The sequence below is a fragment of the Lissotriton helveticus genome, chromosome 2_1, assembly GCF_964261635.1.
Source record: "Lissotriton helveticus chromosome 2_1, aLisHel1.1, whole genome shotgun sequence".
Classification (NCBI taxonomy): Eukaryota; Metazoa; Chordata; class Amphibia; order Caudata; family Salamandridae; genus Lissotriton; species Lissotriton helveticus.
The window spans coordinates 1110283884-1110298276 of NC_136059.1; the positions used below are offsets into that span (position 1 = coordinate 1110283884).

Genomic DNA, 14393 nt, shown 5'->3' on the forward strand with positions numbered 1-14393 from the left:
AAAGACCGAGTGCAGATCTTGGTAACACGAGGGTAGTTTAGTCTTGCTCTCATCACTACTGCTACATAAGGAACCCATGTCAACTAATGTACCTCCCACTGGTTCTCCTGGTTTAGGTGGAAACGTTATTGTCGAGGTTTCCCAATTGATGTTAGGGTTTTGGGCTCTGAGCCAGGGTATGCCTAGGAGTACTGGAAATTGCGGAGAACAAATAAGGTCAAAACTTATGTCTTCGTGATGTTCGGGGTCTATAGTCATGTGTAATACAGAGGTATGATGTGTCACAGGGCCTGAGACAAGGGGACTACCGTCAATGGTGGTGACATGACTGGCTATTGTTTTTGGAGTACAAGGTAACATGTTTTCTTTGGCCCATTCTTGGTCCATATAATTTCCTGATGCCCCTGAATCAATCATTACTAGCGCATGTAAACCATGCGCTCCGCTAGACAAAAAGGCAGACACATACATGTGATTCGTTGGGGTGTTTCTATAGTCAGTGGAAGAGACGGTTAATCCTAACCTACCTGGAGTCCTTGTCTCACAGGACTCCAGGCTTCCTAGTTTCCCGAAAACTTAGACTGTGCGGGTTTTATAGGACAATCCTTCAAAAAATGGCCTGCCTTCCCACAATACAGACACAGTCTGAGTGTTCGTCTTCTGTGCCTTTCCTCTTGTGTGAGAGGTCCCCTCACTATGCCTATCTGCATGGGCTCACTCTCGTCAGTGGATTTCTCTACAGTGACCTTCTTTTCACGTAAAGGCAGATACCTTGCTTCAGGTTTACCCTTCTCTTTCTTTCTTTCTTGTTGTCTGTGATCTATCTTTACCACTAAATCAATGAGCTCGTTACATGATGTAGGCAGATCTACGATTTGTGATAAAGCATCCTTCAAGTCATCTCTGAGACCTTTGTAAAACATGGTACCACGTTTCTCCTCTGGCCAGTGGGATTCGACTACAAGTCTACGAAAAGAAGTAATGTAGGACACGAGATCTTGATTGCCCTGTTTCAATGCTAATAATTCTGTATCCGCAGACTGGGTGTATACATGTCTATCAAAAAGTTTACGAAACTCCCTCCTAAAAGCGGGGTAACTGTGTAGCAACGGATCATCCCTGTCAACTAATGGTATGGCCCAATCTGCAGCACCCCCACTAAGGTAGGAAATTACGAAAGCTACCTTAGCCTGGTCAGACGGAAAACATGCAGCCTTACAGGAGAAATGTAGCTGACACTGACTAAGGAAGGCGGCACATCGTGCCCCGTCTCCAGAATACCTTTCAGGTGGTGCTAAAGGTAGAGAAGGGGGTGTGGTTACTTGAACCACCGACGGGTTTCCCCCGGTAGCTCCACTCGACTGTTGTCGCTGTAATACATCCATTCTAGTTATCAATGCTTGGGTCTCTACCTGTAAATTCCCCAACATACTAGCAACATCAGCCAGGGATACTGCATCGAGATCCATGACGCTCGGGCAGAACAAACCACGTGGGCTTTACGTTCTGTAATGGTTCTCAGGCAGGTTCCACAGGAGCGCCAAGGATCCGATGAATATTCCACAGCCTTCCCCTACGGCCTTCCGACTCTATCAAGCACTAGAGTACCGAGAGGCTCGCCAGGGGAAAACAGGGAGACAAAACAAGGAAAGGCGGGGAAAAAATATTCTTCTTGGTATGACGACTTCTGTGTGGTTGTACATGCACCTGGCCTGGACCTCTGATGGTTGTAGGGGCTAAAACCAAAACAGGAATTACTAACCCTCAGAAACATGCACAAAAGAACAGTAGGCACATCTATAGGTTATGTGTACTACATACCAAGAGTAAATAAACTTTGCAGGCATATAACTGTGTATGGGGGACAGGAGTTAGGTTGAGCTAAGGTGGAGGAACAAACAAGAAACACAATAATGAGTACTCGAGGAATACTGTGCACTTGTCTACACTGTTCAGGATTATAGTAGTCTTACTTGGTCATATGTAGAAGACTCTTAAACCAACATCTGTATTGCAGTAGAGCCCACCCGAACCAGACGGTAACATTCACGTAGAATTAACTGGCTGAGATGTAAAACAAACATACATTAATACAAGTATGACTTCATAGAGAATAACATAGAAATAGCGCACTGCGCTGTTACCGTGATTCTGGGAGTAGTGTAGATGAATCATTCACGAGTCCACGCAAGTGCAGAACCCACACACAGCAAGTATGGCCAGGAATGCAGGAAGTGAGGGAAGATGATAAGTACCAAGAAGGAAACAAACTGCGGGTAAGGGAATCACCGGATGGCGGAGACTAAGCCCGGCCGCCGGGTGAGGGAAGGACACAAACACGGCTAAATACCTAAAGGGTCCCCTGCTGGTCAGCGGGGGAAAAGCCCGGCTGAATTGCGGAGCAGTGAATAGGGAAATGACGGGGGAGAAACAGCCCGGCCAGACGACGGAGTAACAAACCCGGCCGTCGGGCGGAGCCAAGGAAAAAGGAGGAGAGGTCAGTGATTGCCCGGCCAGACGACGGAGCACAAGCCCGGCCGACGGGCGGAGCAGCAAACCAAGGGGAACACTGACACTCTGCCCGGCCGGACGGCGGAGTCAAACCCGGCCGTCGGGCGGAGCAGTCTATAAACAAACGGGGCTCAAGAACTAGTTCCAGAGCTTGGAACTATAGCAGGAACAAGAAGATAACCTCAAACGCAGAGGAACGGAGGAGAGCTTGATCCTCCACTAAGGAAATCCGGAAATCAGGCAACAGGAAACCAGGACAGGAAACGCTGTAACGGGGGCTTGACGCAAGGACGTAAAGCGTCGCTCCCAGGGCTCTAACAGCTTATGAAGGGGTTTCTTAAAGGGACCGCCCGTTTGCGGACCTCGAGGCATGACACCAGCTTCCTACAGGACATAAGGACAATCAAGGCTGACTTTAAGTCCTGTTTATGTGAGCTTAAGAAGCACATTGCTTTTCTTGGGGAAGCAGTAGATGATATGCAGAAAACCATAGCTAGGATGTACTAAAAGCAACATGAAATGTAGGCCATCACACATACACTGTAAGAATGAACAACTATTCCTAAAACAAGAGTACTAGAAAAACAGGTTCCAGAAGAAAGGGAGGGGCCTGGTGCCCCTAGAAGCAGATATCTTGATGAAAGTCCACTTTTTGAGAGCAAAGAGGAAATAATGTTAATTACTTGGGTGCAAATATATATAAGCACCTATTAACGTTACACACTCCAGCTAATCCAATTATTCCAAGGCCAGGTGCCCTTCACACTGCACAACACACCTAAACTTTGAGGGATGCTATATAATGGGTCTATAATAAGAAATATCTAACATATCTACAACAAAGAGCTTAATTGTTGAGATCATCTTTGTATCGAGTAGATACATTTCTTCTCGATGTCTTAACATGGGCCTACAGTGAGAATTATATACTAACTAAAGCTATTTTGACTCACCAGTACATTTGAATAATTGCTGTAGCGAGCAGATGAACCTATACTATATTAAAAAGAGCTACATTCTAAGAAATAGTGAATTGGATAAAAATATACTCTTTATTGAAACATTGTATGCATTAAATACTCATTTACTAATTAGTAATCTTTGTAAGCCTGACAAAGCAGGGTGTTTTATGAAACATTTGTTTGCTGGTTGGTAATTTGCAATCTGATTTAGAAGCCGCACAACTGAAAAATAAAAGTTACTCAAGACAGCTGGTGGACTCGTGTTTATTATGTCTGTTAAATGCTATATGTACATTCTGTTAAACTTTATATGTGTTTGGCTCCCTACTTCTCCATGAATATTGGTATTCAATAGATCATAAGGAGTGTACCTGCCTTTAAGTGGTGGGACAGGACTCTTGATGCCCAAATGACAACTACTTTTGCTTTGAATGTTAACCAAATGTTTGATTGGTGTCTTATAAGTCTAAAGCCACAATACTATTTTGCTTTGAAAGGTTTCTTCTGTGCAAAGAAGAGAACCACACAGAGCCAGGTTTGAATACCACACCCCATTGACCATGATTTGAATTTGAGTCTTGAACTGTGGTTAGTCACAATCAAGTCAATCTGTTTTTTAATTCAGAAGGTTTCCTGTATTACTGCACAATACAACTGGCTATTACTAGGTTTTCATGCATGTCATAAGACAAACATGAACATTTTTCAATGTTTTAATACAAATTGTATATTTTGGTTTAGTGGTCACCCCCCCCCCCCCCCCCCCCCCAACTCCCAATAGCAGGCCCATACATATTGTAAGGGTGCAACATGGTTAGTTAGAGATGAATAAAGAAAGTGAAGAAGCATAGACTTCTAATATACCTGTCCTGTATTTCCCATTCTTGAACGGTGAATTAATAGAGGAAGCTGGAATGACCGGAAATGGCCAAAGAAAATCTTTATGTAGCCTTTTCAAAGCAAGCACAAAGTCCTCGACACGGGCTGCTCGAGTGCGTTCCTTGCACAGCCAGCCAATCAGTTCAAATCCAAGTTGAGCAGCAAAGCAACCAAGGTCCTTCAGCCGTATTTCTTCAAGGAGCCTTCGAGCATGTCTCCACAGCATCATGTCAATGTACATGTTTTCAGCGCAATCGCTATCCTTACTCCACCTGCAAAGCAAAAAAATATAAAAAATGGTGATATATATGGCTACTTGAAGACTTATTCAAATGCAAGTGAATGCTTCACATTGGAGGATTCCCTTATACCCATAGAATATTCCTCAGGTGTCGGACTGGATTTGGTAAATCACGACTAGTACCTCTGCATGTGGATAGGTGGTGTTGAACGACTCAGTGTCTGCGGCATTCATGCCGGATGTGACATGTGCGGTGCCCATATAGGCGTCACCCAAGCGAGCTGACTTCAATTTGTGACTATTTCTGCACCAGAAGCACAGAGCCATGTCAGAAGGCTGCGAGGCCAGTGTGCAGAATCTAAAGACCTACAAGGACCTTTTTAGGTGGGAAAGTCAAGTTTGCAGAACAGGGAGGATTGGAGGGTCAGCAAGCACTCCGCTAGATAAGATTCTCTACTATGTAGGCATTACTGAACGCAAGTACGTTGTTCATCTAATAAAAAATTCTAGCCGCAGAATACCTACCTTAGAATAGATATCAAAGCAATACTGCCCCAGATGTGTGCCTGCAAACTGGCTCAGACCACAAAGTCCTGAAGGAACAAATGGGAAAAGTGACAGTCGCAACGGACCTGACAGTCAAGGTGCCCACATAGCAGTGTGACTAATGTCCAGGACAGGCACCCCACGAGCTAACACGTTGAACTCAGCTTTAGCTCTGGTGGAACGAGCCAGCAAGACCTCAGGGAGTTGCTTCTTGACTAATGTATAACAAATTTTTAAGGCAAGTACAATCCAACGGGAGATGTCCATTTCTGCACTGCTTTCCCCTTCTTGGATCCAGTCCAAATAGCTGATCATCCACCCGCTGTTCTCTGATGTGTTCGATGAACCAAAGAATGACAGAGCCCTTTTAGGGTCCAAGCATTATAGCATCCCTTCCTCATAGGAACAAGGTAGAGCAAAGGAAGTGGGTAGCGTGAAGTTTTGGCTGAAATGGAAAGGTGTTGTCACCTTCGGCGCAAAAAATCATGGGTACAGAGAACCAGATTGTCTGGGAAAAAGATGGTGTTTGGGGGGGTGAACAGATAGAGCCTGTAGCTCAATGACCCTTTGGCAGATGGGAAGGCCACCAAGAAGACTGTCTTGATAGTCATAAGTCTGAGGGAGCAGCTGTGCATGTGTTCAAAGGGGGAACACATTAGAAAAACGAAAAGTAAATTAACAGTCCATTGGGGCTTTCCAAAAGATTTGGGAGGAAACGGGCTGAAGACCTTCCAAACAACGTGTCACAACAGGTGACAAACAGGGAGGGTTGATCCAGCAACCACAAAAAGCAGGGATAGCAGAGAGATAACTCCTTAACTGTGCTAGGCCAAGGCCTAGGAAAGAACAAACACCAACAATTCCGACAAGGGTGCAGAAAGTGGGTTAAAGTGTTTTGCAGCCCACAAGCCACAAACTTGTCCCAAAAGCAGGCCTATACAGTCTTTGCTGATAGATGACGGGCTGCCAAGATAACATCACAGACTACGGGAGGTAAGTCGAAACTTTCAACAGTCGCCACTCAATCTCCATACACAAAGTTGGAGTGTCCGCAGGTTCGAATGGAGGATCCTCCCCTGTTTCTTTAGCAAAAGAGCCTCCCAAAGGGGCAGCCTCATCGGAGGTCATGCTCAGGTGTTCCAGATACCATAAGCTCCATGGCCATTCCGAAGCCACGAGGATGACTTGATGTAGTTGGTCCTGATTTTCTTCAGAACTTGGGCAGGAGTGGTATTAGTGGAAAGGCGAAGGAGTCCCGAGTTGCAGTATAATCAGATTGTGTCTCAGAGCAAGAGAGCTGGGAAACTCCAATGCGCAGAAGTGCTAACATTGCGCGTTGTCTGTGGTGGTGAATAGATATGGTCAGCTTTCTCCCCAGTCCTGAAGGAGACCTTCAACCATCACATGGTGCAGATGCCATTCATGATCCGCAAGGCATCGATGGCTGGGTTTGTCTGATCTGCCATTTAGAATTCCCACTAGTTGCTGAACGACTAGATAAATACCATGACGTTCCAGTCATGTCCAGAGGCGAAGACCAAACTGGCACAGGGCCTATGACCCCACTCTGCCCCGTTTCTTGCAGTACCACATGGCGGTGGTGTGGTACACGAACACCTGAACTAGTCTTCCCTTGATGGCAGGGAGGAAGGGCTGCAATACCAAGCGAATTGCTCTCAACTCCAACAAATTGATGTGGAGCCGAAACTCTGAAGGAGACCAGAAAACTCTGATCTATATCTCTTCCAGATGGCCGTCCTAGCCCAGGAGTGATGCTGCTGTCACTACTGTGAACTCGATTTGGGGACGGGAGAAGTGTCTGTTGCTGACCCAAACGCAGATGTCAGCCACCACTACAAATCTTTCATAGTTCAGGATGATATCTGTACCAGGTTGGAAAGATTCCCTTGCTGCTGTGCCCACTGGGACTTCAGGTACCACTGTAGAGCTTGCATACGCCATTGATCATGCATCACCAGCGGGATGCAGGAGGCCTTCAGACCGAGCGGTCTCAGATTCAGTCACTGAAATCCAGGACTGAGGTAGAAACATTGAGATCATGGCACAAATGTTCTGGACTCTCTTCTCCAGAGGATAGGAGCGGAACTGCACTGTATCCAGAATGGCTCAGATGAAAGGGAGCATCTGAGAGTGAGTCAGGTGTGACTTTGGCATGTTAATAGTAAATCCAAGCGAATGCAGAAGGTTTGCCGTAGTCTGGAGGTGAACAAGAACTGCCTGGGGCAAGCCTGCCATCAAAAGCCAGTCGTCGAGGCAAAGGAAGGCTGGGACCCCTGACCTCCGCTGATGTGCTGCAACCAACACCATCACTTTTGTGAACACCCGAAAGGCAATGGTAAAGCCAAATGGGAGCACAGCAAATGGAAAAGCCTCCTGTCCCACCGCGAACCACAGTTAACACCAATGGGTTTGGAGGATGGGCATGTGAAAATAGGTGTCCTGCAGGTCCAATGCTACCATCCAGTCTCCAGGGTTTAACGCAAACAGGTTCCAGGCAAGTGTTAGAATCTTGATTTTTCCTTCCTCTGGAAGGTATTGGGAGAGAATAGATATAAGATAGAAAGGAGGCCTCTGTCCTCCTTAAGCATCAGAAAGATGCTGGGAATCTTCTGATGCTGTCACCCTATTAATGACTTCTTTGGTCAAAAGAACCTGCACATTCTGGTTCAGCAAGGAGAAGTGGTCCTCTTTCTGATGATCTGAGGATGGTGGCAGGGTCAGTAGAATTTCTAGAAGTGATGGGCCGTTAACCAGCTTGACAATTTGGAGCACGACTTGTCCGAAGTTATGGTTTGCCATTGGGGCAGGTGGGGCCTGATCCTCCCGCCAACAGGGTGCCTGTGTTGTTGCGAGGGCATACTACAAGGGTTTGGTGGCCTTGGCTGCCGTTCAGAGTGGTGGGTGAGGGCGAGGCCTGGACATGCCTCTGGCCATTGTTGCCACAGGACATGTGGGACCTGCGTCAGCAGCCTCGAAAAGGCTGGAAAGAGCACCTTGAGGTCCCTACCATAGCCGCGTAAGGAGCAAATGGAAAAGTGTGATTGGCGTTGGGCCATGGCGAGCCCAAACGACCGGGCAGTGACCTACTCTCCTTAAAGCGATCAAGTGCTGAATCAGCTTTATCCCCATACAAGAGAGTGTCGTCGAAGGACATGTCCATGAGGGATACCTAGCCATACTCCACAAGCCAGTCGTTTTCAGCCAGGCATGTCGGCGGAGTGCCATCGATGAGGCAATGGCCTTACCCAGTGAGTCTGTTGTATCCAGCCTGCATCTGATGGTAAGCTTTGCTGGGCCCCTGCCATCGGCAATGGCCTGGCTCAGAATGGCTCCGGCCGCCTCCGAGATCACAGGCAGCACTTGTGCAACCGAGTGCCACAGAGTGTGGCTATATCAGCCCAAGAGGCACGCTGTGTTCACCAACCACACAGCACGGCTGTGGAAGAGAAAATCATCTTACTGAATGATTCCAGCCTTCCCCAATGCGGTGCAGTGGTGGGTACGTGCCGGGACGTACTTTGGAGGATGAGGCCTTCACCAAAAGGCTCTTAGGGATTTGGGCTTGGTGAGAAAAGCGGGGTCCCAAGGAGCGGGTGGTGAAGTGCTTTGCCCAGTTCCTGAGCAGAACAGTCCGGTTCCATATCAGAGTCAGGATTGACTATGGGCCGGGCAGAGCTGGGAGCAGTGTCACAGGGATGAACTGCAGCGAAAGTTGTGGATTTGCAACCAGGGTCAGTCTGGATCCAAGACGGATCTAGAGGGCACGACTGGTGCAGAGGGCAGACCCACCAGCTGAAGTCCAGTCTGGGTATGTTCCCAACCCGTGAGGCCCTAAAGCACTCCAGAGTGGCCGGCTTGCCCAAACATGGAGGCGTGTGACCTCATATAATTTCTTGAGTTGGGCGGAGGACGCTCCGGCTACGAGAAATTCTGGGAGGCGCGGAGTGGCCGCTGGTGGAGTGTGGAAGTAGGGCCTCAACTTATGGTGTCGTTCCTGCGCCCCGTCCGATGACTTTTACCAGCATGGTTAAGTTCAAGAGCACTTCAACATGGACTATTTGAGTTTATGGACCTTACCCAATAATGTGTGACTGCGATGATCGATGGGAACGACTCAAAGAGAGCAGGCCTGAGATATTCCAGGCAATCGGAACCTGGAGTGGGGTGGAGTCTACAGACTCTCTTGCATCTCTTTGGGATTCATGATGCAGCAGTCGGGCAGGTCCTGGAGTCATGGTATGACTCCAGGCACCATAAGCAAACCAAAAGAGGGTCGGTCACTGATATTTGCCGGTGATAGACTCCGCAGGGTTTAAACCCCGAACGTTTTAGGCCACATCCCTCAAGCACACTGGCAGCAATGGTGCTCAAAAAAGCTGTCAAAACGATGAAAAAGGTGATCAAAGAGTGTGGGGTAGCTATTCTATATCAGCACTGATGGTGCAAAAAGTAAGGAACTGAAGTCACAGTGTTGGGATCCCGCCTATATAGGCACTGTGCACTTCACATCCAATGCAGAGCAGTTCTACACCACCTACCGGCGAGCAGAGGTACAGCTTAAGATTTTCTAGATCCAGTCTGACGCAAGGGGAATAGTCTAAGGTAAGAAATCTGAGGCTAGAAGTCCCTTTAAATTTGGAAGTTTATTAACCACACTAGGACAATGTGCATCACAATGACCCCTTCACTTCTCTTGCAAAGTATTAGGAGGTAGGGTGTTAGTTAAGCACTATTCTCACAAGGTTTAATTTGAGATACATTCCAGGGCTCTGAAAAACATCAGTACAGGGAACACCTGGCAGCCTATGTGAGAATAGTCTGAAACATGTTAATAATGTGGTTAGATGGGGAGCTGACGTAGTTACATTTTCTATTGAAGAGAACTGAAGATACTTGAGAGGGGCAACTGGTTGGAATTATACTGAGCAGTGAGCAATATTGCTCACATGAACATCAAAACCTTTGTTTACAGAGACAGGATTCCTTGATTGAGCAGGTAAAAAAGTATGGTATCCTCCAGCCACCATGGATAACCCCAATATTTAGATATCATCCACAGAGATGGGAGAATGTGAGCATGATGATTGTACAGGCCATACAATATAGCCAGGGTGTGAAATGGTGACGTGAGTATTCTGGAAAACCAGCAAGAAAGCCACAAGCACTAAACCCTTAAGAAAGGCTCATCGGTCCAGAAAGGGAAGCAGGGAAAACTGTATAATCCTGAAAGTGTAAGGGGGAGAGGGAGGGGGAGGGGGAGCTTGGAAGGAGGAAGAACACACATCAGCAATGCTCAATGGACCCAGCCATACACATTCACATTTTTCTAAGTGGCAGTCTATTTCTCCTATTGTTTTGTGGTTTTTACCAACATGCTGTTTGTGGTGGATATAGGTGTGAAACCCATGGGTGAACTCGAAAGAATAAACATTTCTGAAAAGTAGACAAAATCGCAAATTCAGCAAGGGGTGATCTGTGTGGCTCGATCATGGTTTCCCATTGAAGTAAAAAAAACTAGAAAAAAAGAAAAAAAGCTAATAGGAAAAATAGAAATAGATGGTCACAGGGATATACAGTGTTTGTTGGTTGTCCAACCAAAAATAGGCAATATCAAGAACCAACAAGTGAGATGCAGTTTACTCCTGAGTTGGCCGTCTAAACAATAATGCTTCGCGAATGTATGCAAAGATGCCCATGTCGCAGCCTTACATAAATCTAACACGATGGAACGATGGATTTAACCCAGATCTTTTGACTGGGGGAGAATGTTTGCATTGTCAGCATTCCGTCCAGCATTTATTTGCTGTAACACTTTTCGCCCTAAGTGGGATGGGTATGCCCAGACGTGGGTCCCTTGCTCACTGTGCCACTGGATTCAAGCTACCCAGAAACCGGTCCCAGAATGCTGTTTTCCAGTCCAGGGAGGACCTGGCCTGGCATTTCGGTCTGCACTGTTCCCATGGGGCACATGGTCAGGACTGATTTGCATATGGCTGGGTCCAGACTGGGGTGGCATAGTGGGCAAAATAACAATGGATTTAACCCAGATCTTTTTACTGAGGAGAATGTTTACATTGTCAGCATTCGGTACATCATTTGTTTGCTGTAACATAAATCTAACACCGACACACCTCTAGTCAAAGCTGTAGTAGCAGCCTTTGTCCTAGGTGAATGTGTACGCAGCCCCTCTGGAGGCTGTTTCTTGACTAGATGCATAAGACAATCCACCTAGAAATTGTTCTCTTTTGTGCTGCTTTCCCCTTCTTTTTTTTTTAAAAAACTGTTTTTATTGATGTAATACAACATATAGCATATATACACGAATTGTGAGGAGCAGTACTCAACATTACAAAATTGCACCTAGTACAAGGTGAAGCAGCCTTAACACCAGTGGCAATCACAGTCTGTTTGATCAATGTAAAATTATCATCAATGAGGAAAGGAACTGTAGTTTGAAGGCCGGTCATGAAGGATCTGAACAAAAAGGGGGATTCGATTTCGGTCTGCTCTTTGATCCCACCCTACCCTCTCCATTACATCCTCACCATCTCCCATTTCCAACCCATAATAGGTCATCCAGGGGGACCAGATCTTTTTGAACTTTTGAGGATAGCCTCTTGCTTTGTAGGTCACTCTTTTTTGCTTTCCCCTTTTTTAATCCTGAGAATCCAACAAAGAGTTGTTAATCCTTTCGAAATTCTCCAGTTCTCTCCAAATAAAAGCTAAGAGCTCTCTTAGGATCAAGACGATTAAACCATTTCTCTTCCTTTGTAGGGTGAGGTGGTGCATAAAAGGATGACAAAGTGATGGATAGTCCCACATGAAAGGGAGTAACTACTTAGGAAGGAATGCTACTCTCGTTTGCAGGCCAAACTTATCAGGAGAAAAGGAAACACATGGAGATGCCGATGACAAAGCCAGAAAGTTCACTTGCTCGACTAGCAGACATATTAGCTAAAAGGAACACTGTTTTCAGAGTCAACAGGCACAAAGACCAACTGTTCATAGGTTCAAAAGATGAGCACCTTAGATAAGTTAACACTAGATTCGAATCCTACATCATACTTTGGCATTATAAAAGGTAAAGAAGGAAACATATGGACCAACCTTTAAAAATTTTTTAAAAAAGAATCACAATAGGTGATTTAAAAAAGGACGTTGACCTGGTAAACGTAAGAAAGTCGAAAGGGCTGCTAAATAACCTTTAACTGTAGCTACAGCCAGACCTTGCTGAGCCACTGATAAACAAAACAAGAGAACATCAGAAAGGGAAGCTTATAAGGGTTGGATCTGATATGAGGCACAACACTCCACAAACTTCTTCCAGCACTCATCATAAACAGTCGTTCTAGATGGACGCCTGACTGACAGAAATATATCTTTCTTTGGAGAAAATTCATATGTTAACAATTGGCTCCACTCAATCTCCAAACATGGAGTTGTAACCCACTCAAGCTTGGGTGCAGTACCCGACCCTGCTGCTGTGAAAGGAAGTCCTACCCTCAGAGGCAGTCAAATCGGTAGTCTGATGTGCATGACCAAATGTTCTGGATTCCACACACTCCTTGCCCAGTCCTGAGCCACTAGGATGACTAAGACCTGGTCTCTCTTGATGTTCTTGAGCGCTCTGGGCAGAAGAGGTAGTGGCGGACAGGCATTTAAGAGTCCCGAGCCCCAGAGAAGGCAAAAAACTTCTCCTAGAGAGGACTGCCTTGGGTACGCCAACGCGCAACATTCTCAACACTGCGCGTTAGAGGCGAATAGATCGAGCCATGGTTCTCCCCATCATTTGAAGAAGCCCCGTACCACCTTCAAACACAGATATCATTCGTGATGCGCTCAGTAGAGTTCATCAGCTCTGACGTTTAAAGATCCCCCCAGGTGTTGAATGATCAGAGATATGCCCTGAACGCTCAGCCACTCACAAAGACGAAGAGCTTCCACACACAGAACCCATAAACCCACTTTGCCTTGTTTATTGCAGTACCATATGGCAGTTGTTTTGTCTGTGAGTACCTGCACTCGATGCCCATTGATCTTTGGAAGAAGAGCATTTAACGCAAATCAGATTGCCCGAAGCGCCAACAAATGTATGTGAAGATGAGCTTCAGCCGGAGAGCAGAGTCCTCTGATTTCCATGTTCCCCAGGTGACCCCCTCAACCCAGTAAAGATGCAACCGCCACAATGGTCAGTTCTGGGTGGGGCAATTAGAGAGGTCTGCTGCTGGTTCAAATGCAGTCTAGTAGCCACCACTGCAGGTCTTTTGCAGTCTCCTTCGCCACCTGGATGAAATCTGACAGATTTTCTTGGTGTTCAGAGCACTGAGACTTCAAATTCCACTGCAGAGCCTGCATGTGCCATCTGGCATGGTCAACAAGCAGAATTTAGGACGACAAGCAGCCAAAAGTCTAAGAGCCACACTCACTGAGATCCAGGCTGCAGGCTCAAAACGTCGGGATCCTATCTCGAATGTACTGGACTCGACAAGGAGGATGCATAACTCAAAACAACACAGTGTCGAGTATAGCTCCAATAAAGGAGTCTTTGCGAAGGAGTCAAGTGTGACACCGGCACATTGATGTTAAAGCCCAAAGACATCGATAGGTCGGCCATCGTTTGGAGATGGTTTGCAGTTGCCGGAGGCTGGTCCGCCTTTAACAGTCAGCCATCGAGATACGGGAAGACTGGTATTCCAAACCACCACCGATTTGCTGCAAACATTAGCATCACATTAGTGAACAACTGAGGTGCACTGGTCACCCCAAAAGGGAGTACGGAGAATTGAAAATGCTCCTGTCCCACCTGAAAACACTGATCATGTCTGTGAGAAAACCGAATGGGAATATGAAAATACGTAACCCGCAGACCTAACACTATCATCCAGTCTCCTGGATCCAGGGCAAATTGAACTTGGACCAATGTGATCTTTTTTTAACTTGTCCTTCCTCAGAAAGAAGTTCGGGGGTCGAAGATCTAAAATGGGAAGAAAAACCCCCGTCCTATTTTGGTGTTAGATAATAACAGGAGTAATAACCAGTTCCTACTTCTCAAAGTGGAACTCTCTCCATAGCCCCATTTGCTAACAGAGCATGAACTTCTGTTTGAAGAACTGACAAATGGTCCACCGAAAGAAATTGTGGTGGTAGAGGAATGTTTCGAGGGAATACTTATAAAGTTAATGAGCCACCTTGTGCCATGATCTAGAGCACCCATTGGTCTTACGTTAAACTTC

At 46.3% G+C, this 14393-nt stretch overlaps 1 protein-coding gene across 2 annotated transcripts in view; it reads right to left on the reverse strand.

Annotated features, from left to right (window-relative positions):
• Positions 1 to 14393, reverse strand: part of RIC1 (RIC1 partner of RAB6A GEF complex) — an 882831-nt gene that overhangs the window by 74235 nt on the left and 794203 nt on the right. For both annotated transcript variants that reach the window (XM_078675923.1, XM_078675922.1), the window contains exon 22: positions 4338 to 4624. In XM_078675923.1, the coding sequence (XP_078532049.1) occupies positions 4338 to 4624 (287 nt within the window). The remainder of the gene's footprint in view (positions 1 to 4337; positions 4625 to 14393) is intronic.